The 25,360-nt window shown below is 53.5% G+C and overlaps 1 protein-coding gene across 3 annotated transcripts; it reads right to left on the bottom strand.

Moving 5' to 3' along the window:
* Positions 1–1,632: 1,632 nt before the first annotated feature.
* CACNA1F (calcium voltage-gated channel subunit alpha1 F) lies at positions 1,633–25,212 on the bottom strand. 3 transcript variants are annotated; one of them, XM_070606709.1, is made up of 48 exons: positions 25,188–25,212; positions 23,525–23,774; positions 23,043–23,148; positions 22,701–22,840; positions 22,304–22,446; positions 22,052–22,204; positions 21,249–21,445; positions 21,039–21,142; positions 20,272–20,420; positions 19,904–19,996; positions 19,697–19,790; positions 19,490–19,516; positions 19,176–19,336; positions 18,039–18,264; positions 16,916–17,123; positions 16,703–16,823; positions 16,506–16,587; positions 15,567–15,612; positions 15,329–15,380; positions 14,717–14,870; positions 14,398–14,527; positions 13,854–13,913; positions 13,608–13,714; positions 13,436–13,523; positions 12,909–13,016; positions 12,769–12,821; positions 11,607–11,753; positions 10,612–10,813; positions 10,366–10,524; positions 9,429–9,539; positions 9,103–9,186; positions 8,247–8,267; positions 7,912–8,040; positions 7,503–7,568; positions 7,148–7,239; positions 6,565–6,724; positions 6,203–6,330; positions 5,824–5,920; positions 5,528–5,630; positions 5,161–5,262; positions 4,854–4,984; positions 4,475–4,609; positions 4,053–4,222; positions 3,252–3,359; positions 3,005–3,132; positions 2,794–2,906; positions 2,214–2,411; positions 1,633–1,937 (listed from the first exon to the last, which is right to left on the bottom strand). In XM_070606709.1, exons 1-48 carry the CDS (start codon positions 25,210–25,212, stop codon positions 1,707–1,709), a joined length of 5,892 nt encoding a protein of 1,963 aa, XP_070462810.1. In that variant the 3' UTR covers positions 1,633–1,706. The 3 variants fall into 3 exon arrangements, with proteins under 3 accessions (XP_070462810.1, XP_070462809.1, XP_070462811.1); XM_070606708.1 differs by having other exon boundaries at positions 20,239–20,420; XM_070606710.1 differs by having other exon boundaries at positions 20,239–20,420; positions 23,617–23,621; positions 25,138–25,212.
* Positions 25,213–25,360: the final 148 nt, after the last annotated feature.

Genomic DNA, 25,360 nt, shown 5'->3' on the forward strand with positions numbered 1-25,360 from the left:
CAAAAGATATTTGATAACACTGGTTGCCTCCAGAGAGGAGGGAAACTTTTCACTTTATACTCCTTTGTGCCTTTTGAATTTTGAACTATCTGAATGTATACCCATTTTTTAAAAACATACGCGCACACACATGCCTTTAATATTTATTCCTGTACAGCTTTGGACATGTAAGATAATTTAAAATGGTACCTATAGGGTTGTTGCACTGATTAAACAAGATGATCACTGTAATGCACTTAGCACAGGGCCAAAGAAATGGTTCGTTTACCTCCTACACATCTCTGGAATCCACTCACTTCTCACCCTCTCCTCTGCCACCTCCCCTGGCTAAGGCGACCATTGTTCCTGCCAATTTTAGCATCTCCAGTCTCTTCCCCCTCCCTTCTGTTTTCAGCACAGCCATCAGAGCATCTATTTAAAATGCAAAGTTAACTATGTCACTACCCTGCTCAAATCCCTCCCCTGGCTCCCCACTGCTTTTAGGAAAAATCCCAGGGTTTGGGGCCTGACATTCAAGGATCTGCATCATCTGGCTTCCAGTGGTCTCTCCCACCTCATCCCCTAACAGTCTCCCTTCACTCTATCTGTCCTGCCCATGACTTGCTGTTCCCATAGTACACCAACCCAACCACTTCAAGCCTTTCTTTCAAGGCCTAGTGCAACTCCATATTCTGAGTCCTAGTCTCCAATTCTGGTTTCTCTCAAATTTCAGTCCTTCCTCAATTGACACAAATTATATGAGAAACTCCTGCTCTGAGAGGTGGGAGGAGAACCCAATCAGACCCTCCCCAGTGGTGGCCCCATCCCACTTCACTCCCAATACTGCCTCCAATTCCTTTGACAAGTCCTCTCGCATGTCTAAGACAGATCAGTTTGCTCTGAGGGAAACCCTAAACAGTACCTGGCACAAGGTAAATGCCTGATAACCCTTCACTGAATGAATGAGACCCCAAGGGTAGGGCAAGAAGCAGAAAGAGGAGCCCTGGATCTGTGTAGAAGGAGAGTGAGGTACTCTTAAGTGGTCTCAGGAGAGCCAGGTAGGCCCTGAGTGGGTTCCCCTAGGCTTGGAACCTCGCCCTTTGCTGTCACCCATGTTGTCTACCTATGGATTCAGATTTTCTTTTTCTAGGCAGAAGGTGGGAGACAGAGCAATTCCAGTTTAGCCTCCCTGAAATTCCCGATGCTATCAGAGAACCCCTCTGCCTAAGATGCATCACATACCAGGCCAATTCCAACCTAGGCCTTTCTACTGGCAGGACTCTCCTCTGGGTTTCCCTACCCTTTCCTTCCCATCCATCTGTCCTTTAGTCTGACCTGACTGACCCGCTCTCTGACTTTCCCCCGACTCCTCATCCAAGCCCCTACACATGCTCTCCCTCTTCTTTTATCCATCTCTGTCCAGTGCCCCCCCCCCGTCCACCCCCACTCTGTCTCCAGCTTTTTTTGGCTGCTGTCTCTTCCTCCTCCTCCTCCCTCCTTCCCTGACGCTGAATACTTTAATCAGGCCTGGCTGTCCTGGTTTCTGGAAATACCCGCGTGTGGGCAGTGGCTCAGGGCTGAAACAGGGGATGGATGGATGGGGGTCTCCAGGCAGCCCCAGACCCCCAGTGCAAAGATGCCAAAATCCAGGGGTGTGGTCCATGCCCGTCTCCCTCTGGGGAAGGGAGGGCAGGAGGTTTATTGAACAGTGGGGGAGAGGTGGGAATTCAGAGGGCATGGACACAGGCCATCTCATCTCCCAAGTCTTCCTCATCGAAGCGAGAGAGGATAGACTCCTCGTCACTATAAAGTGAGCTGGTTCCCTGTGCCAGCAGGTCACTGGCAGCACTGTCCATCTCATCCAGTGTCAGGCGACATGCGTCTGCAATCTCCTGCTTGGCCAGGGCCACGAAGCGCGGGTCTCGGGCAAAGAGGCCCAGGCCCTCAGAGATGAGCACCTAGGGGCACAGATGGGATCAGTGTTGACAGAGGGTACAGCATGGAGATGAAGCAGAGTGCACAGAGAGGTCAGTGTGGATAAACGATGTATCCATGAGGGCATGCAGGGAAATCAGCAGGCGGCTGGTGGTGCCACATCATACTGAGCAGGAGTCGCAAAGCAAAGGGATCGTTACATGCACAACACAGAGACTGGGGACCCCTTTTCCCTCCTTCTCAAGCTCCCACCTCTCCTTCTTCCACATCCCTCTTGCCCGTGCCCCTTCTGGACTCACAGCTTCCACCAGGCTGTCGGCACTGCCCCTTTTGCCATGGCTGGGGTCCGAGTGGGTTCCAGGCACATGCAGACAGGTGAAGGTGCGCAGCGGACCGCTGGATTTGCCGAGGTATCCCTCCCCCGCTGCGCCCTCCTCCACCAATAACAGTGGGGCGTATAGGAGCCGACCCCGCTGAGGAGGAGTTGCCCAGGAACCCTGGACCAGAGGAAACGTCATGGGGACAGTGATTGATGGGTGGGACGTGAAGGTCTAGGACTCAGTCCTGTGCCTACCTCTTACCCCCCAAACACAACTGGAGTCGAACCGAATGTGTGTAAATTAGACTTGAGTTTATTTAAGAGCGTGGAAGAGCTGGATTTAAATCTCAGCTCTGCCACTTACTAGCTGTGTGATCATGGGTAAGCCTCTCTGGGCCTCAGTTTCCTCATCTGTAAACTGGGGCTAATAACCGTACCCACCTCACAGGTATAACGAGGATCATGTGAATTCATATGTGCCCCGTTCTTTAGAAGGGCCTGACATGTAGTGTGTTTGATAAATTCAGCCTGGGCTGCTCCCAACCCCTCCGCCGCCTCACCTGTGTCCTGCTGGGCCCTGAGTTGCGCCCACGGTGATAGGTCCCCGGGATGGGTAAATCTTCACAACTGCCCTGGCGCCGCAGACACTGGATGGTGAAGGAGGGCTTCCGACCTGGGGATGGAGTGGGGGACACCGGGGGCAAAGAGTAATGTCAGTGCCTCCCCAGCCCTCTCCCCTTGGGGGCTCCCAGGACCCATACCCACTCTCACCTGCAGGCGTGGGGGGCAGCAGACGGCGGCGTGGTACATGGTGCCCATCCACGTATCTCTGGGGTCTGTGAGGTGGCAAAAGGATGGGGCGCAGGGCAGTCCCTTCCTGTTCGTCTAGGTAGGAGAGCCTGTGTGGGAAGGAGGGCTGGGGGTGAGCTCAGGCCTAGCCATGGGCGATGGGGTGCCATCAGTCCTGCCCTCCCACACATGGCTCATGGGCTCATCCTACGTATTGTGGCCAGAGTACTGGCTGGGGACTTCCTCTTCCTCATCCTGTTTCTCCTGCCCTTTGGTTCCCTTGGGCTGAGAACTTCCTTCTTCAGGAATGGTGAAAATGAGAACTCCAGAGCCTCTCCTGGGGAAAGTGAGGCAAGTTAGGCAGACCAGATTGCCCCAATATGTGGCCCTGGACCCCTGGTTCCCTCTCATTCCATGCCCCATCTCCTACAGAAACACTGGGCTTTCACTTTTTTGCTTTTATTGGGAAAAATTCACATAACATAAAATTAACCTGTCATCATTTTAAAGTGGACATGACCTTTCCTTTAATAGATGTTTGTCTCATTGGAAGGACCCAACATTTCAAAAAAAAAAATCAAAGGTGGCCTGTTGAAGAGACATCTTCAACATAAGAATTGGAGGTGTGTTGAGGGGTTGAGAAGGAGGCTGTAAAAGCTAGATGTGACCTCGTTTCATCCTTCCATCCCCAGGCAGTAAGGTGCCATTATCATCCCCCTTTCACAGGCAAGGGAATTGAGGACCATGGAGACTAAGTGGCTAGCCCAAGGTGACTTAGCAAATGGCAGAGCCAGGATTTGAACTTAAATCCATTTAGTTCCACACCATGTGCTTTTTGCCTTGAACCTTTGCATTGCCTTTCTCACACGAATTTCTCTATTCCTACCTGGGCCCGTGAATCCCCACCGTCCTTCCCAAATTTCTATTCAAAAGCCCTCTTAGGTCCTCCTCGTATGCCCTGTGAATTACCCCAATACAGTGGCTGGTCCCTGCTTTCCCTCACAATCTTCCCCCAGGCCCTTGACCATACCTGTGGGTGTGGGATCCAGTCTGGGGCACACTGGACTGTCTGGAGTTGGGAGCCCCCCCATCGTCATCACTGGGTGCAAGAGAGAGTGAATCTGGAAGTCTGTCCCCAGCAGGCAGAGACACAGAAATTACGGAGCTCCGGCGAGATGGGGGCTGGGAACCCATCGAGGCCTGTGGAAGTCACAGAACTGAGTGTTGCATCTGTGTTATATCTAAGTCACTTGGTCATATAGCATGTCTCCAATGAGCTCCCCAGGGGCTGACTCTGGGTCTCGCCCTCCACCAGTGGATGGTAGGTACCAAATAAACATTTGTCTATTGCAGGGGGCTTCTCCCCAGAGGCAGTGTCGAAGTCATTCAGGGGACTGAGGAAATGTTTTACAATCAAGAGTCCCTTGGGGAGTGAAAACTTTTTGTCCTTACTTTGTATGTTTGTGAGTCCTTCTCATCTTCCTCCTCCTCTCCCTCCTGTCCCTCTTCCTCCTCCTCCTCATCTGTGTCACAGGTGAGGGCCTGCCGGATCTCAGGACCCAAGTCCTGTAGGCTCCTCAGACCAGCCTAGGGGTGTAGAAAAGGAAGGAAGCAGAACAGCTCAGGGTCTAAACACTCGGTCCATGAGCCGGCTTCCCATGCAGGCATGGGGGTGGGGGAAGGGGCCCCTCAGCCACCCCTGACCCTCTGTGGGTCCTGAGGCCTCAGTTTCCTCATCTGTGACATGGGTTCCATGAGATTAAGAGGGTGGTCAGCCTCAGCCACAGTGTTCCCACATACCCCCACCCACCCTAGGCCCCACTCTGAAGACCTGAAGGGCAGAGGAAGTGCTTGGGGGGGCCTCGGTCCCTAGTAGCCCCTTTTCTTTCCTCCGCCGGAATTTGCGGAAATAGTCCTGGATCAGAAATGTGGCATAGAATTTGCCCACGGTGACCTCTTCCTCTGGGGGCAAAGGAGAGGAGGCAAAGTCACACAGGGGTCTTCTGTTTCCCCCACCCTACCCACGGCATGGGCATCCCTTCGCCCCTCCCCTTCAGCCAGTGCTGGTTTTGTGGTGATGAGAGCAACCATCTGACATTCAGAGGCGGGCTCAAGGAATTGCGGTGGGGCTAGCTCACCGTCAGCAGGGGGGATGACCTCATCTAGCAGCTTCTGCTTCATCCGCTTCCAGATCTTTTTGATGACAATCCGCAGCTCCTGATTGGCTTGCTCCAGGTTCCCTGCATTGGGAGAGGATGTGCAACATGAGCCAATAGGAAGAGCCCTTCACAACCATTCCCTCACTGTTGGAAGGGGCTTCACAAGCTTCTACTGCAGCCACACACCGCCCCCATTGAACAAGTGGGAAAACATGCCTGGAGAAGCCAAAGTCACCCATTTTGAGGTTCAGAGCTAGGAGTGGGGTCCGTCACTCAATGAGTTTGCTCTCTGTACCCTCCCCAGGGGCCCTCCCGCTCCTGCCCCTTCCCCATCCCTCCCACACACCTTCTGTCTTGATCTTCAGTGATGTCCGAACCAGGGCAAAGAGTGTGGCATTGAATGTCACCGTCCCATCTGAGTTGAGGGGCATATTCATCGCCACAAGTCTCTGTGCATACCAGGGACATGGAACCCACTTTGAGCTAATGCCGGGGATGCAGGCACGAATGACCAGGGGCTGAAACCTTTGAGGATGTAACCAAATATCTGCTCCCCACCCAAGGCAGGGTCCCTGCGCATCCCTGCTGTGTGGTGGACAGCCCTCTCAGAGGCAGGAGGGCTGAGTGGGGAGGTGCACAGACCTTGCAGGCCACTCGGTGTGGGCACAGCTTCCCGAATCCCAGTGGGGGCTGGATGCGTCTCAGCAGGGCAACCACATCCAGGTGCTTGATGCGGCCCCTGGGGCAGGTAGGGGTGGGTGGGAGGCACCACTGGATTGGAGACACCCCCTCTAGCCCTTTCTCAAGGCTCCGCCAGCTCATCACTACTTCCCCCCACCAATATCCCAGAGCCTGCCAGGGCAGTTGGGGTGGAGGGAGGCAGAGGACAGGGGCAGTGGGAACCTTGGGGCATCTACTGACTGGGTAATGAGAGGCATCGGTCAGAGGTTTGGGGGCTGAAGGACTGTGTGGGGCAGTGTACTGGTCCCTGGGATCCCAGGTATGGGGTTAGAGGGCATACTTGGCCCCAGGGTCATATTCGGACCAGATCCTCTTGAATTCATCGAGGTGATGGGGGCCCAGGATGGACCAATCTCTGGTTAGATAATCAAAGTTGTCCATGATCACGGCCACAAAGAGATTTATGATCTGTGGGCCAGTGAGCAGGGGGGCGGTTAGGTGAAGGGCAAAGCAAGGTGTGAGGGGTTGGTGGGAGGCTGAGGTAAGCTCATATGGTCACTGGGTCATGAGTCCCTGGGTTGATCTTGTCGCCAGGCCAGCCCTTTCACCCACTCTGAAGATCTGGGCTCCCCACCTCATCCCCGGACCCCTCAGGGCCAGCCCCCATGTCAGTGGTGGTGGTTGTGGGGAAAGGATCCTCACCAGGAAGGCACAGAGCATGAAGAAGCTGATAAAGTAGGCGATGGCAAAATTGCTGCCACAGGTAAACTCCTCGCCAGGGCTGAAGTCAGACTCAGGGTCACAGCGACTTCCGGGAAGGCTGGCAAGCATTATCTCCTGCCATGCCTCACCGGTGGCACACCTGGGGATCACACATGGGTGCCATCCTGGAGAGGAGGCTATGAAGTCATAGCAAGTGGCATTGTGGGGGTGGGAGGGGTGAGGAGATGATCCACTTCTTGCCAGGAGCTACATCTGGCACAGACAGCATTTCAATATTTTTGAAAGCTGGCATGGCCATGTTGATGACAGTCATGTTTGCATTTTACAGATGGGGCACTGAGACTTAAGAAGGGGATACATCTTACAGCCAGAAAAAGGATGTCTGAAGCTAGAATATTCTAGAAGCCTCTTCAGATCACAGCCAGAAAAGGTCTCAGGCAATATGGAGCTCCATGCTGCCCTGTTATTTCCACAGCTCAGGCAGTCTGGGGCCCAGAGAGGGTGTGTGGGCACCTAAAGGCATGCTGGGGACTGAAGTGGCATGGGAGGGGATAGATGTCACCTGAACAGAAGCAGCACAGCCTGTGGAAAGGTCTGGAAGTTGTTGTTTCGGTTGATCTGTGTGCCGTCCTGTAGAGCCACCTTGCCAAACATCTGTGGGCAGACATAGCCTGTGTCAGAGGGGTGAACCCATGCCCCCATAGGTTCCCACCCATTTCACAACTCCTAATACCCAAAGGATCCTCACAACCCTGACGAGCACGCACTGCTGATCCCGTTTCACAGATGTGTGGACTCAGGGTTATCCAGCTTGTCTGTCTGTTTTTCCACCCACCACCCCCACTTTGGGGCTATTCCTACCCGACCCCCCTCAGCAGAAGAGTACCTGAGGGATGCTCCCTAGGGCCCCTACTTGCCTGCATCCCAATGACTGCGTAAATGAAGAATATCATTGCGATGAGAAGAGCCACATAGGGCAAGGCCTATGGGGGTGGAGAGGAGGATAGACACTCAGGTCCAGGCAGAGAACTGTAATCCCCAGAATGCACTGCTGCCTCAAGCCTGGGCCTGCTGAGAGATGTGGTCCCTCCCCAAAGTGCTTATGACTACCAGTGTCTCCCAAATGTGGACACAGTATTAAATACAAGAGTAAGGTCAGTGAGATCAAGGCAGGTTGGGAATTGAGGGCCTAGAAAAGAGAAAACTGGAAATGGTAAGTTGCAGATAGGTATGGCACGCTGGGAGATGTAGATCTGGAGGTGGTAAAAGGGCAGGCTGAGAGGTGTGAGGTGGGGGCAAGAGGTAGTCAAAGGGATGGGGAGTTACCTGGAAGGACTTGATGAATGTCCAGAGCAATGTGCGGATCCCTTCACCCTTACTGAGAAGCTTGACCAGCCTCATGACTCGGAAGAGGCGAAAGAAGGTGATGGAAATGCGAGAACTGTCCTCAGAGCTCTGGGGTTGGGAGTGTGGTGGATATGTTCAGTCTACATTTGCCCCAGCCACCTCCCTGTCTCATGCTTTGGCCCTCCCAGCCCCCAAATTCCTCAGACTCAAGCCCCAGGGTGGTCAGGGAGCATCTCTAAGGACTCTGAGGAAGAAAGGAAGGGAGGGTGGGTGTGGAAATAAGCAGAGAATCCCTGTGGTGAGGTGGGGGCTACCTCGCCAAGATGGCCACCGTTCTGGAGGGAGATATGGCCAAGACAGAAGTAACAGAGGAGATGATGAGATCACAGGCCCAAGTGAACGAGGGGAGAAATGATGGAGCAGATATAGGGGATAATGGATGGTAGAGTTATTATGCAAGGGACGATGGGGAAGATTATGCGGTAGTGGATCAAGATGGTTGTGGGACAAGTTAATGAGGTTGGAAGGGAAAGGAGAGGGTTCAGGAGATGATGGAGGAGAGATATTGGAGTGAATGGAGGAAATGATGGAGCCAGTGGTTTCATGGAGATGATGGAGATGAGAGAACCGATGGAGGACCCAATGGAGAAGCCGGTGATGGAGATATAGAAGGAGCAGCATTGTCAGTCGAGGTGACAGAACCATGTAGTATCCAATGGAGGAGATGATGGAGCCAACAGTGCAGCCAGTGGTGATGACAGAGCCGTGAAAGACCCAATGTCAGAGACAATGGAGTCAGTGGAGGAAATGAAGCCAATGAAGGAATCAGAAGAGATGATGGAGCCAAAGCAGGAGTTGGTGGAGATGATGGAGTCAATGGAGGGAGATGTAGAGGCAATGAAGGAAATAATAGAAATAACAGGATAGTCATTTAGGAGGTGGTGGATCCAGAGGATAGGTTGCAAATGGAATAAGGAAGCTGGTGGAGGGGGATTTGGCTGAACCCAATGGGGACTCAGAAGAGACAGAGCTAAAATGAGGAGTACTGAGTCTCTAGGAGTGGGGTGGATGTGAGTGGGAGCCACCCACCCATGTGAAAGAAAGCCCCGGGGTTGAGTTGGGGGAAAGTTAGTAGGGGGAGAGTGGGTTTGTGGAGAGGCCAGTCCTCACATTGACTTCAGTGACGGCAATATCCACTATGCTGCCCACCACAATAAGAGCATCAAACGTGTTCCAGGCGTCGGTAAAGTAATGCTGTAGGCAGAAAGAAAGAAGTGCCCTGTCTTAGAGCTAGCAAGCTAGGGTAGGGGGCCAGTAGTGGTAGGGAGCGTTGAGGAGGCAGGGCTCTGGCTTGGACCATACGATGGGCCTACATCTGGATCCCTCTCACTCCCTAGTCTCATGACTCCCCGGCTGTTGCCCCCACTGAGAGCTCTGCAATGAGCTCCACCTCAAGGAATTAACCTATTGTGGGTGGGTCTAGGGCTGGAGGGCACCTTGGGTTTGAAGGCGATGATTTTGAGCACCATCTCAACAGTGAAGAGGCCAGTGAAGACCATGTTGAGGATGTCCATGGCGTAGTTGAAGGGAGCAGTCTGCTCATAGTGCTGGAGGAGGAAATCAGATGTGAGACAGAGCCTGAGGCAGAGATCACCCCCACCCCAACCAAATATCTTCTGGCTTGGACTGAGGTGAGTCTGGGGATGTGGTAGCACTATGGGTTGGTAAAACCTCTTACAATGACTGCCTCCAATTTTGGTTATTGGAAAGCCCAGCTCTTGATTTCCCAGCTTTCCTTGGAGCTAGTTCTGACTAACCAGACAGAAACATAAATCTACTGCTGCCTGGGTGGCTTCTGTGAAAAATATTTTTGCTTTCCGATAAAAGGTTCAAATGAGGAGAGCCCCCTACTGCAAGCTTCCCTCCTTTCTCCTGCCTTGAATGTGGCTTTTGTGCCTGGAGCTGTGGCAGTCATCTTGTGATCATGAAGCAACAATCATGAGAATAAAAGCCAACTAGCCAAAAATAGTGAAGCAGAAAGATAAAGCCTGGGTCCCTGATAAGCAATGAGCAGACAGCCTACCTCTACACTTCCTGTTATGTGAGCTAACTACCATATTTCATTGACTCCAGGATGCACATCTTTTCACATTTTAGAATCTCTAAAAGTGGGATGCATTTCACAATCAATGGCAACTTACAATAGCCATCTGCCACTTTTTTTTTCACATTGTTACATCTCTGAAATCAGGATGCAACTTACAATTGTTGGCCTTAGATTTGAAGAAACATGGGAAATGTCTTTATAGCTTAAGTCTCTGTCAGTTGGGGGGCTTTGTTACTTGCAACCTAAAGCATTCCTAACAGTTCCCAAGGGATTGCATGGACAGAATAGGGTCAGGTGTGGAAGAGGTTAGAGTGTGAAGCTCAGACCTGCATGGCTAGAGCGACTGTGTTGAGCAGGATGAGCAGGAACATGAGATACTCGAAGGCAGCAGAGTTCACAGTGGCCCACACGCGATACTGATGTGGGTTCTTGGGGATGTAGCGGCGGAGTGGCTGGGCCTTCAGGGCATACTCCACACACTGGCGCTGCATATGGGTGTAGGACATGAGTGAGAAGTGGGGTCCCAAGGCAAGGAGGTAGGGGGTTACTATGGATTAGGGGTCAGAGGTCACCTGATTCTTGTCCAGCTCACAGTTTTGGTACTCCTGCTCGCCCTGGGCACGGAAAGTGATGATGACAAAGCCTACAAAGATGTTCATCATGAAGAATGCAATGATGATGATGTAGACAATGAAGAACACTGAGATCTCCACGCGGTAATTATAGATAGGGCCCTTGTCCTCTGCGTGTGCATCGATGGCCTTGTATAGCAGCCTGGGGAGCCAGTGGGGGCAGGTGAGGGGATATCCCAGCCCCTTCAGACCTGCCCCCAAACACCTTATCACAGACACCTCAGAATCTCCTGATTGGCATCTTAAAGACCCTCAAGTCCCCTGACCTAACCACCTGAGACCACCACATATACCCCAAGAGACCCCAACCAGGCCATCAAAGACCCCAAAATCTCCTGTCCCAGCCCTCCAGAGACCTAGAGATCCCCATACAGCCCTCCAAAGAGTCCCCATACAGGCCCTCAAAGACTCCCAAATTCCTTAAGTTCTAACAGACTCCCAAATCCCCTTCCCCAGCCACCCGGAGATCTCCACGCAGCTCCCCAGAACTCGCCCACAGGCCCCCAAAGATCTCTAAATCCCCTGTCCCATCAACTTGAATTCCTTGCTCCATCCTCCCCAAAGAACTTCAACTAGTACCCTGAAGACTTGTGCAGCGCTCCGGAAACCCCTGTATCTCCAGCTCCATCTCCTCTGAGATCCCTGCCCAGTCCCCCCAGATCTCTATCTGGTCCCCCCTAAATTCTACCCAGTTCTCTCTAGATTTCCACCTAGTCCCTCTGAGACCTCTACCCAATTCTTGGAGACCCCCCCAGGTCCCCAAAGCACCCCCTGACAACTTCTGGAAGACCCCTACCCAGTCCTGTATATCCACCAGTCCTCAGAAAACTCTATTCAGCCTAGAGAGACCTTCATCATATCCCAGGAGATCCCAAGCCAATCCCCTAGAGACTCCTGCCCTTTCCTCTGCCCACCCCTGGGGCTCTGCCCCTTACGCAGGCCAGCCTTCGAAGGTGGAGACGGTGAACAGGGCCATCATGGCTGAAAGGACATTGTCAAAGTTGAAATCGCTGTTGACCCAGAGCCGTTCTCGGACCAGGGGCCGTGACACATCTCCATCGGGGTAGACCAGGAAGGAGCCCCTGTGGATGTTGCAGACAGGCTGGGTGGGGGAGGAGGGGTGGGGAGCTATGGAAAGGGGACCGGGACTGCCTCCAGCAGGGAGGCAGTAGGGCACAGTGGTGGAGTTGGATAGCTTGGGTTCAAATCCTGCCCCTCCACTCCGCTTACTAGCTGGGTGACCTTGGGCATTTAACCTCTCTGTGCTTCAGTTTTCCCCATCTATGAAATAAGGGTAATAACAGAACGTATTTCCTGGCTTGTTACATGGGTTAATTAAGTCAGTCATTGAGAATAGTCTCTGGCACATAGTTCGTACCATATATGTTAGCTATCATCACTGTTATCATCATCATCATCACCACCCAGGAAAAAGTAATACTAATAATGGCCAACATTTATCAGCACTAAGTATATGCCAGACACTGTGCTAGGCTTTCCCTGTAGTAACTTTACACTGTAGTACACTCTCCATGTAGTAACTCATTTACTCCTCACAGCAACCTTGTGTGAGCTGCACTCTTTTTAATCCTCATTTTTCAGTTGAGGAAAATGGGACTCAGCAAGGTTAAGAAATGTACCAAGTCTCATGAGATGGATTTGAACAAAGAGTGTCTGACTTCAAAGCCCATGCTTTTAACCACTACCCTCCACAGGAGTCTCAAGGTGAAAACAGGTACTTGGCAGTGGAGGGCGGTGGAGGGGGATGGGGGGGTGTTTGGGGGTTGCTGGGGAATCCAGAATGGAATGTAGGCAGCTCTGGGGAATGTGGAGAGGGGTTTTGGGTAGGTCCTGGGTTGCCTCTTAGCGCTTGGTGAGATCTGAGGGCCTTTGCAGTTCTTGGGGGATTTCTGGGGGTGTATCTTGGGGTCTTGGGGAGTTCTGGGGATCTTGGGGGCCTTGATAAAATGTGGGGGGTCTCTGAAGTTCTTGGGAGGAAGCTCTAGGGGTTTCAGGGGCCTTGGTGAGATCTAGGGGCCTCTATGGCCTTTGGGAGGGGTCCTAGGCTCCGCGGAGGGCGGGGTCTCAGGTACTCACTTGCATTCTTGGGGGGTGTGTTTGGCCTCATCAGTGCAACTGTAGAATTTCCCCTGCAGGGAGGATATTTGTCAAGCAGGTTCATCTTTCACCCCCGACCTTGACCCGTGCTTGGGCCTCCCTCCAGTGTTCTCTCCCACCTTGAAGAGCTGCACGCCAATGCAGGCGAACATGAATTGCAAGAGTGTGGTCACAATCATGATATTCCCGATGGTCCGGATGGCCACGAACACACACTGCACCACGTGCTGCAGGAACCCACGGATATGGTTAATGGACACCACAGGTCATGGTGGCCACTGGGCAGGGACTCTGGGTATGAATGGGGCTCGGGGACTTGGGCTGGGGACATGTGGTCAAGGGGCGGTGATAAGGGCCAGGGATGTGTGGGCATCAGCCAGGAATAAGTGTTTGCCAGGCAGGGGTATGTGGCCACATGGCAGGGACTTAGATCAGAGAAATGTGGCCATTGGTAAGGAATATATGGTCACTTGTAAGGAACATGGATTAGGCTACATGGCCAGTGGTCAGGGATGTGTGGTTACACGACGGGTCCAGGCTGTGTGGTCAGGAATCAGTGCAAATGGTCAGTTTGATTGGTGATCCTGGCCCCAGGGGTGGGGCAGGGCTGGGGTCCTGTGGGCCTGGGGGTGTAGAGCATGGTTACCTTGAGTCCCTTGGCCCTGTTAATGGCTCGGAGGGGCCGCAGTACACGGAGTACTCTCAGAATCTTCACCACCGAGATGGCGCTGGAGCTGGGGAGGAGACAGTCCTCAGGCCCTGGCCTGGGCCTGGCCTTGGCTCTCTGGGAGGAATGGGGTGGGTAAAGAGTCACTTACTGGATGCCAAAGGAGATGAGGGACACGCTGACCACCAGCAGATCCAACAGATTGAACCAGTTACGACAGAAGGAGCCGCGGTGCAGGAAGGCCCCAAACACTGTCATCTGAGGGGTAGGAGTACATCAGTCTAGACCCCAGATCTGAGGATATCAAGGGAAGCTGGGGATGAAAACAGGGGAGGTGGGCTCTGGGTGGAGCATGGGTTGGGGCAACTGGAGGTATGATTGGAGGCCCATTAGTCACCTTTAGCAGAATCTCTACAGTGAAAATGGAGGTGAAGGCATAATCGAAGTACCCCAGAATCTGCAGGGTGAGAAAGAGGGAGAGCCACTGAGTCATGGCTGAAGGGAATCCTAGGTGTGTGTGTGGGTGTGGGTGTGCACATGCGTGTGTACCACTCTGTAAGTTTTGCTGTCCATCCCTCCCTCCCTCTCTCTCTTTCTCCCTCTCTCATCATCATCAAGGACTTCTCTACAAGCCAAAGCCTTGGCCATCAGGAAGACTAGGGTTCAAATTTGGGCTCCTCTGCCTCTACCCAGCTACACGGGTGCCCTCAGCCTGCTCAACCTCTCTGAGCACAGCTTCCTCCTCAAATACTGATTCCCCTCCGTGGTGCTTCCTCAAGTGTGGTGCATACACAGTAAAGGCTGGCACTGCGACAACTGTCATTATTGCTCCTCTCTCTCTGCCCAACTAGGGGTATTCTCCCTGTCTCCACCCTGGCCCCAGCTTGTGCCTAGTAGGACACCCCTGAGAATCTCCCCTCAGCCCCCAGCCAAAGGCTTACGTGGTTGCGGAAGGAGTGGGCTCGGATGGGGTCCTCAGCGGCCAGGGACACACTGCTGAGGATGATGAACACCAGGATAAGATTGGTGAATACATGATGGTGGATGAGGGCATGGCAGGCTCTCCTCAGCCTGGAGAGTGGGGGATGGGCCATAGTCAGAACCCAGGACCGCAGAGTTGATTGGCGGAGTCCGAGGGGTACAGCTCAGGCCCTGTTGCATCCATCAGGGCGTGTACCTGGCAGAGCCTTGGCTGCTCCCTGGCCCTCCACCTGCCCCAGCTCTTCCTGCTTCAGCGCCCTGCCCGCTCCCAGCACTCACGGGTTGGTTTGGCTGAGGCAGAAGAAGGCGCTGCCCTCGGGGATGGGTACTACTTTCTCCTTGGGTACAACTTCTTGCAGGAGTTCCACACGCCCTGCACCCCCTTCCTCCTGTTCCTCTTCCTCCTCCTCTTCCTCCTCCTCTTCCTCCATGTCTGGCACCAGAAGAAGATCAAAAGAGAATTAATTGTAAAACACTTAGAACAGTGCCTGTCACACAGTACATTCTTCCCATCTCCCTTCTAGAATGGCAGCTCCTCAGAGAAGGGCTTTTAGTTTGTTTTGTTCACTGCGGTGTCCCCAGCCCTTAGAACAGTGCCTGGGACAGAACAGGAGCTCAGGAAATGCATATTGAATGAACACAGCAATCCTTGCTGTTATATACACATCATCTTATAATAAAGGCTCTGAGAAGTTGTGCAGTAAAACAAAACGTGTTCTCTTCTTTAATCTCAATGTCCCATATGTTGCTGGCCCCACACCAAGCCCATTATTTGCAAGATGATCTCAGAAAAGGCTGCTCCCCAGAGAGGAAGGTCTCAGGGGTCAAGAGTTCTGCCTGGGTGTTGTCCCTAAGGTCCCACACCTCCTCCACCTGGACCTGCCCACTTACCTGCTCCTTCATTCTTTGCACCTTCCTCTTCCTCATTCTCTCCACCAGACACCTGGGGACAGGAAGATGGGGGTCATCGATGGTAGGGAAGACACTAAAGGATGGACACAGGGGAGGCATGGAAGGGATGCAATAATGAAGGAATGAATAGGCAGAGGATGGAGGTTAAAGACAAACACACATAGACAGGTATTGGTGGTAGTGGGAGGTGTAGACAGTGCCCAGGTTTCTAACTCACCAACTCTCCATTCTCCTGGTGGGGGTTCTCCTCAGTGCTCTTCTCCCTGTGCGAGGAAATGGGGGGTGATCGCTAAGGATTGTGGCCAATAAGCAAGGCTGAGGAGGGCATTGCAGTCAGAACACGCCTTTCTTAGAATCTCCTTGCTTCTGTCCTCATTCCCACAGTCTGTTCTTCCCACAGCAGCCAGGGTGATCCTGTTAAATCCTAAGTCTGGTACATCGCTTCTCTGCTCACACTCCTCCCATGGCTCCCTCTCACTCAGAGCAAAGACTAAAGTCCTCACTGTGGCCCAGAAAGCCTGCCTCAATCTAGCCCCCTATTCTGCCCATTTGAGCTCACCTCCTACTCCTCTCCTCCTTGCTCACTCCACTCCATGGTGTCTCCATGGTGTTTTTTTGAATGTGCTAAGAATATTAATACCTCAGGACTTTTGCATTTGCTGTCCTCTTGCCTTGAACACTCTTCCCCCAGATATTTACATGGCTCACTCCCCCACTTCACTCAGGTCTCTGTTCAACTGTCACCCCCTAGTGGAGGCCTTCCTTCATGACCCTAACCAAAATAGCAATCTTCACCTCTCTCTATTCTTTTATTCCGCTCTCTTTTTCTTCAATACGTATTATTAACATGTGTTTAGTTAAATTATATCATATATTCATTTGTTTGTGTTTTGCTTGCCTTCCCCAACTAGAATGTCAGCTCCACAAAGGCAAGGTCAAGGGAACTACCTTGACCCCTGCTGTCTCCTCAGCGTCTAGAACAGGGCCTGGTGTAAAGTACGTGCTTAACGAACACATGTTGAATGAATGAGGACTGATAGGTTGGATCTGGGGGCAGGGGTTGTTAGGCATCCACCAGAGGCATCTCTGGCGGTGTGGGGGGTCCAAGTCAGCGATTCCAGGGAGAGACTGTCTTGAGGGTGGAGCCAGACCTCACCTGCCTTTGTTCTTTTCAGTGCCTGTATCTCCGCTGGCCAGGTTGTCCACAGCAATGGCGAGAAACACGTTTAACAGGATGTCTGGGGTGAGCTCAGGCTGCAAAGGATGGAGAAGCGGCCTGCCTGTGGACCACTCAGGTCCCCCTATCCACTCCCCACCCTGCCACCATCCAGCCCCCCAAGCCTCTGAGGATACAGTTGCCACAGATGAAGAGGATGATGAAGTAGACGCACACCAGCATCCCTGGGAAGAAGGGGCCACCGTAGGCCATGATACCATCATACATGACCACGTTCCAGTCCTCGCCCGTCAGGATCTGAGGGTGGGATGTCACCGTGAAGCTCTTGGGACTCTCCCCCTACCCAAGGGTCCTCTTAACCCGCCCATCCCATGATGTCCAGGCCCCACCTGAAAGACAGTGAGGAGGGCCTGAGGGAAGGTATCAAAGGTGCTTCGCTTGGTGTGGGTCTGGTCAAAGTTGAACTTGCCCCCAAACAGCTGCATGCCAAGCAGGGAGAAGATGATGATAAAGAGGAAGAGGAGAAGCAGCAAGGATGCGATGGATTTCATTGAATTTAGTAGGGACGCCACCAAATTGCTCAGAGATGCCCAGTGCCTGCAGCAGAGATGGAGGGGGCAGGGTTGACATGTCCAGTGGTGAGTTAGGAGCCAGGGCAGGGCTCCAGCTTGAGATGCAACGGGGCGGGCTGGGTTAAAATGAGCTTTGGTGTCAGGGTTGGAAGTGATTTTGAAGTTGGGGTGAGGTGGGAACAAGAAGTGAGGGGAAGGGTGAGTTTGGGGTTAGGGTTGGCATTAGGGGTGCAATGGGACATGAGGTTAGGATGGAGGTTATATAGAAGTTGGTAAAGCTAGAATTAAGTTTCAGGTTGTGACTGGAACTGGTGTTGGGGTTAGGGATTTGGGAGTATTGGGAGTTGTAGATGACTGAATTGTGGATAAGGTTGCGGTTGAAGGTTGGGATAGAGGAGAGGATGGGGATGAGATTGGGGCTGGGGCTGGGGCTGGGAATGGGGTTTTGGTTGGAGATAGGCTAATGGTTAGGAGTTAGGGTTGTGGGGGTTGTGGTTAGTGATGGGGATGGGTCTGCAAGTTAGGGATGAGACTGGAGATGGGGTTGGCTTGGGATTGGGTGTGGGGCCATAAACAAGCTTGTAGATGATGAGTAGTTGGGTGTTGAGGTTAGAGATGGTGTAGTGGTTGGGGTTTGGGGATGGGGTTTGGGTTGGGGATGAGTATGGAGTTGAGTTTGAAGATGGGGTTAAGGTTGAGGAAGGGAATGGAGATGGAGTAGACACCCTCCCCAATGGACTTTAATCTTCATGAAGGCAAGAACTTGTGTCTGCTTTGATTCCTGGTGTTTCCTTAGGGCCTGGGAGGGTGCCTGGCACACGGTAGGCACTCGGTAGATGTTTGCTAAATGAATGGTGATACGGATTAAGTTATCATTGAAGCTGGGATGGGAGCTGTTGGGGCTGTGTTTGGGGTCCCAGTCATCCCCCCCCAAACACACCTGGTGACCTTAAAGATCCTGAGGAGGCGCACACATCGGAGCACTGAGATGCCCAGGGGCTGCATGGCGCCCACCTCCACCAGGGTGGTCTCCAGGATGCCCCCACAAACCACGAAGCAGTCAAAGCGGTTGAAGAAGGAGGAGACGTAGGTAGAGGGGCCCAGACCGTACAACTTGAGAAGCATCTCCACCGTGAACAGACAAAGCAACACTTTGTTGGCGTACTCTGTGGGGAGAGGGGCAGGGGTGACTGGGCTAGCCAGTTTCTGTGGTGACACATGAGGAGGTAGGAGCCATGGGGCGATCTGAGGTAGCTGGTATTGGGCCGGGCGCGGGCTGATGATGGGGTTAGGGTTAGGGATTGGGGTGAGTTCGTAGGTCAGAGTGGGCGAAGTTTTGAGGGGTTTGGAGCTGGGGCAAGGGGCAGAGTTTGGGTGAGGGCCTCAGTCAGCCTCTATGAGTCCAGAAGAACTCTAATTCAATGGCAGAATGAGAGTTTGGGGTTTAGTTGGGACTGGGGCTGGTTTGAGGGTTGGGATTAGAAGTGTGCTCAGAATTCAGGTTGGGGTTGAAGTTAAAATGAATAATAGTGAGAGCTAAACACTTATCAAGTGTTAGCTTTATTTGGGCCAGGCAATGTTCTACGCACTTTTCACTTTAACTCATTTAATCCTCCCAACCACTCCATGAAGTGGATACTATTACTACCCCCATTTTGTAGATGGGGAAATTGAGACATCGGGGGTTATCTTGTCCAGACAGTGTGACGTTAAGAGCCTGGACTCTGGAGTCAGGCTGCCTGGGCTTGCCACTCACTAGCTGAGTCCTGAGAGTAGTCACTTAACTCTTCAGTACCTTGGTGCTCAGTACTCTGTGCTTTAGTACTTAGTTCACAGAAGGGTGTGGTGAACAGAAGCTGAGTTAGTACATGTAAAGCGCTGCGAACAGCTTGACGCACACAGCAAGCACTACAGAAGCATAAGCTGGAAGGTGGGAGGGACAGGCTGAGGCTTCTGCATTTATTTGGGTGGGAAGGCAGTGCCTGGGGTCTGTGGAACCCTGGAGGTCCTGGATTTGGACTTCTGGGGTGGAGGGAATTGGGGGCTGGGGAAAAGGGCTGGCAGGTGGGGAGCGCACCCTGGGTCTGGGTGAGCCATACTGGCTGCCCGTGGTGCTCTGAGGCGATGGTCAGCGTGTTGAGGAAGACGAGCAGCAGCACGGCCCAGTAGCACGAGTTGGACTTCACAGCCCTCCGGCAGCGCGCCCGTAGGCCTCGGTTGGCTCGGCGGAGGCGGCGGCTGGGGAGGGGAAGGGGGAACCCACCAGCTGAGATCGCCCACCTAAGCCTGCCCTGGGGGGCTCAGATTGGGGAGCCTGGCAGTCATGGGGGGCTTGGAGGTAGAGCTCACAAAGTCATGGGACCCAGGAGTCACATAATTTTCCCAACTCACCAGACCCTGGTTTTCATGATCTTGTTTCTGGAAAAGAGAGGGGTGAGAGGTTGGCGTCAAAAGGGGCTGAGGGGCAGTCAGCAGCTGGGGTCAGAGGTCAGGGGCTGAGGTCAAAGTTTGAGGCTAAAGTAAGGACTGGGGTGAGGCTCTGGATTGGGTTCTGAGCTGGGTCAGGGGTCAAGGGCTGGCAGGGGCGGGGGTCCTCACAGGCAGAGTGTACAGCTGGCCAGAGCCCCCTCCTCCTCTTCCTCATCGCCTGGGGTCTCTGCCATCGAACCTGTGTCACTGGCTGGAAGGCTGGCTGTGGGCAGGGTGGAAATAGAGGTCAGCATGTGAAGACCCTGGGGTTCTGCCCTTGGCTTTCTCCTCTGCCTACCCATCCCGCCTCCCTCCGCCATCTGGCTGGACTCCCACCATGGCTGCTGGTGGAGTGTGTGGAGCGGGTGGAGTGACTGAACCAGCGCAGGTGTCCACGTCTCCTATTGGTCAGCTCTGCCAGCTGTGGCCCTGCAGGGACAGGGAGGACGGTTGGGGAGCATGACCCAAGGCAGGTTAGGGTGTGGGGGGCGTTATTTGGAGTCTTTGTTCTGGGTACAGGCTGAGAAGGGTATCTGAGTCTGGGTCTGTGTCCTAGGCCGTAACAGGGGCCTGGGCCTCGAGCTGTTGCAGGTTGGGGCTGGCTCTCGGGAGGGGAGCCCACATCTGAGGCATGCATGGAGCAGGGAAGGGGCCAGCCAGGGGTTGCCTACGGTGGCCGGCCCGGCCCTCTTCAACCACAGAACCATCAGCTGAGGGGTCTTCGATGTCCAGCTCCTCTGCCTGTGTGATCCAGTCCAGGTAGCCCCTCAGGTCCTCCTCCAGCTGCTGCTTCTCCCGCAGCTTCTGGAAGTCTCCTCGTGCTTTGGCCTTCTCCCTCTCCTTGGAGAACTCCCTGAGGGAGGAGGATAGAGGGCCAGGTAGGGGAACCACCCTGGCTCCCTTGCCTTCACCATTCCAGCTACTCTGACCTCCTTGCTGTCTTTGAATATGCCAAGCACATTCTAGCTTTGGAGCCTTTGCCCTGGCTGTTCCCTTTGCTTGGAACACTTTCTCCTCAGATATCCACATGGCTCACTCCCTCATCTCTTTCACATTTTTACTCAGTTAACACCTTCTCAAGGAGGCCAGTCCTGACTGTCCCTATTTATAACTGCAAGATCTCCCCATTCCTATCTTTATCCTTCCTTTCTTTCCATAGCACATATTCCATACTAAACACTGCATATATATGTGTGTGTGTGCATGTGTATGTACACACATGCATACACTTATTTATTGTGTATGTTGCTCTTGTCTCTCTCCTCACCAGAATGTAATATTCAGGAAGGCAGGGATTTTTGTCTTTTGTTCCCTTCCTAAAATGGTGCCTTGCACACGGTAGATGCTTAATGTTCATTGAATGAATGAAAGGGTATTTCAGATGGGTTTTGAAGGATGGCTAGGAGTTTGCCAGGAACAAAAAAGGGACAGGGCTGAGGGGCAGGATGAGGTTGGTGTCTAGGCTCCTCACCCGCTCAGGACGCCAAGTACAAGGTTGAGGACGAAGAAAGACCCAAAGATGACAAGACTCACGAAATACAGCCAGGGCAGCTCATACCCCATGGCATCCTGCATCTGGGGAGAGAGAATGCATCCCTCAGGGTGTGCAGGTACTCCCGCCTGAGCTGGAGGAGGAAAGGCAGGTGTAGCCACCTCATTGTGTGCCCGCTGTCCACCTCACCCAGTAGAGCACGTCAGTCCAGCCTTCCATGGTGACACACTGGAAGACCGTCAGCATGGCGAAGAAGAAGTTGTCGAAGTTGGTGATGCCTCCGTTGGGTCCTGCCCAGCGCCCGCGACACTCGGTCTGGTTCAGTGTGCACGCACGTCCCGAGCCTGAAGACGCACAGGGCGACGGGTCCTCCTCCGCTTCCACGTCTGCGGGAAGACTGGAGCTCTGGGCTCCGAAACACGCCCACCCACAGTCGCTGCCACCCTGGAGCCCTGCCCGCCTGGAAAGTTTGACTCAGGGTTCTAGATTTTTCTAAGTCAAGGGCATCCCTTAGTCCCTGACTCTGTTGGGTCAGGATTCTGAACCACCCGGAAGCTGAGTCCCACTCACAGGGATCTGGAGAGTGGGACTGTAAATCTCAGGGCAGAATCTTCTAAATAACAGTAAAGCATGAGTCTGGGGATGGAGTCTTGTGAATTTGGGAAAGTCTTTTGAAAAAAAGGGTGGAGGCAAGGCTCAGGCTGGGGTCTGGATGAAGGGCCTGAGTATACGCGGCCAGGCCTGGAGGATGGAGTCTTAAGTGCCCAGCAGGCCCTTGGCCTGTGGGTGAAGTCTTGTGATACGGCGGAGCAATTAGCGAGGGGGGGCGGTTGTAGTTCGGCCTTAGCGGGTAGGGCTTGTTTGCCCGGGGGTGGAGCCTGAGCCTGGGGGCGGAGTCTTGTGAATTTCGGTGGGTTTCCTTGCGAACAGGGTGGGGCCTAGGAGCCGGTGGAGGGGGCGTGTCCTGTCCCGGGAGGGGTGGACTGTCTGACCAGATCCCAGGAAGTAGCACGTCTTGTGCATGCGTCCAAGGAACAGCTCGAGTCCGATGATGGCATAAATGATGATGACGAAGAGCACGAGCAGCGCGATATGCAGCAGCGGCACCAGTGCCTTCATGATGGAATTGAGCACTATGTGCAGGCCTGTGGGGAACGAGGGGCAGGTGAAGTCCGGGGGGGGTCATCTCAGCCTTCCTCCCGCTTCCCTCCTCCACCTCCAATTCTGGGGGTCGTGCCACTCACTTGGGACCCCAGACACCAGCCTCAGTGGCCGCAGCACCCGAAACGCCCGTAAGGCCTTCACATCGAAGCCGCCAGGCTTCCCTCCAGTATGTGGGGCGTCCCCGGGCCGTCCGGGGCCCTGCTCCAGCAGCACGCTGAAGAGCCTGATGGGGAAGCATGGGACGAGGAGGCGGGGATCAGGCCTTGGGGACCCCCTCCACCCCTCACTTCTCTTCGGAAAAGCACAAGTCGCTGTAACTGGAAATGAATGCAAATAGGTTTAAAATGTGTTAATATTCCTGATTCTGGCGGCCGAATGAGGGCAGTCTGAAGCAGTCCCTTCTCTGAGCCCCAAATTCAGCGGACCCGGGGTGAGATGTTGATCTAGGGTGTGGGAGTGTTTCCCGCAGATGCGCACCCGACCACGACGATGATGAAGTCGAGTAGGTTCCAGCCATTGCGGATGTAGGCGCTGGGATGGAGCACCAGTCCGTAGGCCACGATCTTGAGCACAGTCTCCACAGTGAAAATCACCAGGAATACATATTCCACCTGCTCCTGGGGGTGGAGCCCGGGACAGGGCGGGAGATTGGGAAGTTATTTGGGGGTGGGGTTTGACGGAGGCCGGGGGCGGGGGTTGGGGGGGTTGTGTGGCAAGGGATTGGAGTATAGTCGGACGGAGGGTGGGGCTGGGCAGGGGAGGGTCATGTGGGTCAGAGAGAGGCAGGGCCTGATTAGGGGCAGGGTGGGCGCGTCTCACCAGGTTGTGATTGGCAGTGTTGGAGTCATCCTCTGGGAAGGGGATGTAGACTCCCAGGGCTACGCAGTTGGCAAAGATGGTCAGCAGGATGAGGATGTCGAAGGGCCTCAGGTGGACACAGTCAAGGACCCAGGCAGAGTGGTCTCAGAACCTCCACATTCCCTTGGGGCCCTCCCCACCCAATGTTGACCCTTGATCCCAAAGTGACCAGCCCTGACATTCCTAGGCCCTCCCCTGACCAAGGCCTTGACTTTGACCCCTCTGGAAACCTTAGGCATCCTCAACTCTTGTTATGATTTAGTCCTTGACTATTGATCCCCTCTGGTGACCTTCACCTTTCTCAACTTCCCCTTGAATCCAGTTCTTGACCCTTGATCCCTGGTGACCTCAGCCTTCCTCTATTCCAGCCCTGACCCAAACCTTGACTCTTAGTACCCTGGTGACCCTCACCCTTGAGCCCTGCCCTTGGCCTTTCAGGATGCTTCCACTCCACAATGCTGATGCAGGACCGCCGCAGGGGGTTTGCCAGGGTGAGGCAGAAGAGCGCCCGGGGTGACCGCTGGGCACTGGCCACTGCCACTGTCTTGTGCTTACTGTGTTGAGTCCTTCGCTTAGGGGTCCCCAGACCCGAAGCCCCGCCGGTTTCACCCCCTGATGCTGGAGGCTCAGGGCACAGCCCCCATTCAGGACCAGGGCCCGCTCCATTGGCTGGACTGGGCTCTGGGGTGGTGTCTGTATGGAGAAACCGAGTCAGGGAGGGACAGGATATTGGGGCAATCATGGCTGCCTCCTACCTGATCCCATCTTTCTATCTGAGAGGAGAGAAGAACATGTAAAATTAGGGAGATTTGGGGGTACCTGAGTTAAGGATTGGGGGGTAAGAGTTGGTATTGGAATTGATTGGGGGTAGAGTGAGAGTTTATAGGGAAGTGAGGGCGAAATTACGTTTCCAAGTGAAGTAGGGTTCAGTGCTAGACTTCAGGGTAGAGTTTAAATTGGCATGGGGTAGGATTAAGTTTATAGTTGGAGGCAAATTTAGCATTAAATTCGAGTGGTGGATTTTGGGTTGGGTTTCACTACAGGTAGGAGTGGAGTGGGCTTGAGATATGATTTAGGGTTAGGACCGGGTATTTGAATGAGTTGGGATTAGAACTAGGATCAGGGTTAGGGTTGAAGTTGAATTTGGTGGGATTTGAGTTTTGCATTGGGGTTTTCAGCTAAGGCCATTCCCATGGCCTTGTTTCAGTCTCCAGGGGCAGTGGGTTAGCCTGGTTAAGATCCCCAGCTTTGGAGGAAACAAGCTGTCTGAGTTTAAATACTGACTCTACCCTTGGTAGCTGTGTGTGGCCTTGAGCAAATTAGGTAAGCTCTCTGAGCCTCAATTTCTCTATCTGTATAACAGGATGATAAGAGTACCTACATTATAGGGCTGTTGTGAGGATTAAATGAGTTCAGCATTCAGAAGAATGTCTGCACATAGTATTATTCCCATTCTGCAGGTGAGGAAACTGATCCAAACAGAGAGTTTAAGTGATTTGATGAAGTGGCTGAATTAGGAGTCAAACCCAGGCAGTCTCTGACTCCTCATGAACTACTACCACCATCTGCTGTGTGTTCTCTCTCTATTTATTTTTTTTTGGTCCTTAAAAATGGATCTGCGCTCTTTCGGGAAGGTCAGAGATCCACTCACTAAGAGTATTGACATCCAGAGGTTGGGGTTGAGGTTAGGCAACCTTAGAGCTCACGGTAAGGTCTGTATCTACATTGGGGTTTGGGCTCTAACAGGGGTTTGCCCTCTGGTAGGTAAGGTTTGTGTTAGGATTAAGCTTGGGGCTGGCTTTGCAGTTGGAGTTGGGGTTGGCACTAGATAGGGGTTGGGGCCAGGATTGGGGCTGGGTTTCAGTTGGGAACTAAGGCTGTGGATGGGGCTGGGAGGCCATAGTGGGCAGTGTTTGGGTTAGGCTCCGGTGGCGGTAAGGCTACGTTTGAGGCTGGCTGGGATGGGAACAGGGTGATGTGGTTCTGGTTCCCCAGAGGTTCTCCGGGGTGGGGTCCCAGTGGGCAGTGGGCAGGTCAGAGGGGCTGAGGGTGGAGCAGAGCCCAGGCTTGCTCCAAGGGTCTGCAGGGGTGGAAGGCTGCTCTCACCTTTCCCGCCATCAGATGCAGACATCCTCCTTTCGAGGTTGAAGAGCCATCTGCACCCAGCCCCCTCACTTCCCCCAGCTTTGGAGGGATTAAGGTCACAGGGCGGGGCCACAACAGGGTTGGATGGGAGAGTGAGCAGGGGGCGAAGATGGGACATTTGTGAGCCAGAGCCT

The sequence above is a fragment of the Equus przewalskii genome, chromosome X, assembly GCF_037783145.1.
Source record: "Equus przewalskii isolate Varuska chromosome X, EquPr2, whole genome shotgun sequence".
Taxonomy (NCBI): Eukaryota; Metazoa; Chordata; class Mammalia; order Perissodactyla; family Equidae; genus Equus; species Equus przewalskii.

What these genes read in the sequence shown, in the direction of transcription:
- CACNA1F (XM_070606708.1), bottom strand. Translation starts at nt 25,212, where the DNA reads ATGTCTGCATCTGATGGCGGGAAAG. An exon ending in AGAGGGCCGGGCCGGCCACC is followed by an intron (nt 19,997 to 20,238) that starts GTAGGCAACCCC and finishes CTGTCCCTGCAG; the next exon opens with GGCCACAGCTGGCAGAGCTG. An exon ending in CAGTCGCTCTAGCCATGCAG is followed by an intron (nt 9,540 to 10,365) that starts GTCTGAGCTTCA and finishes TTCCTCCTCCAG; the next exon opens with CACTATGAGCAGACTGCTCC.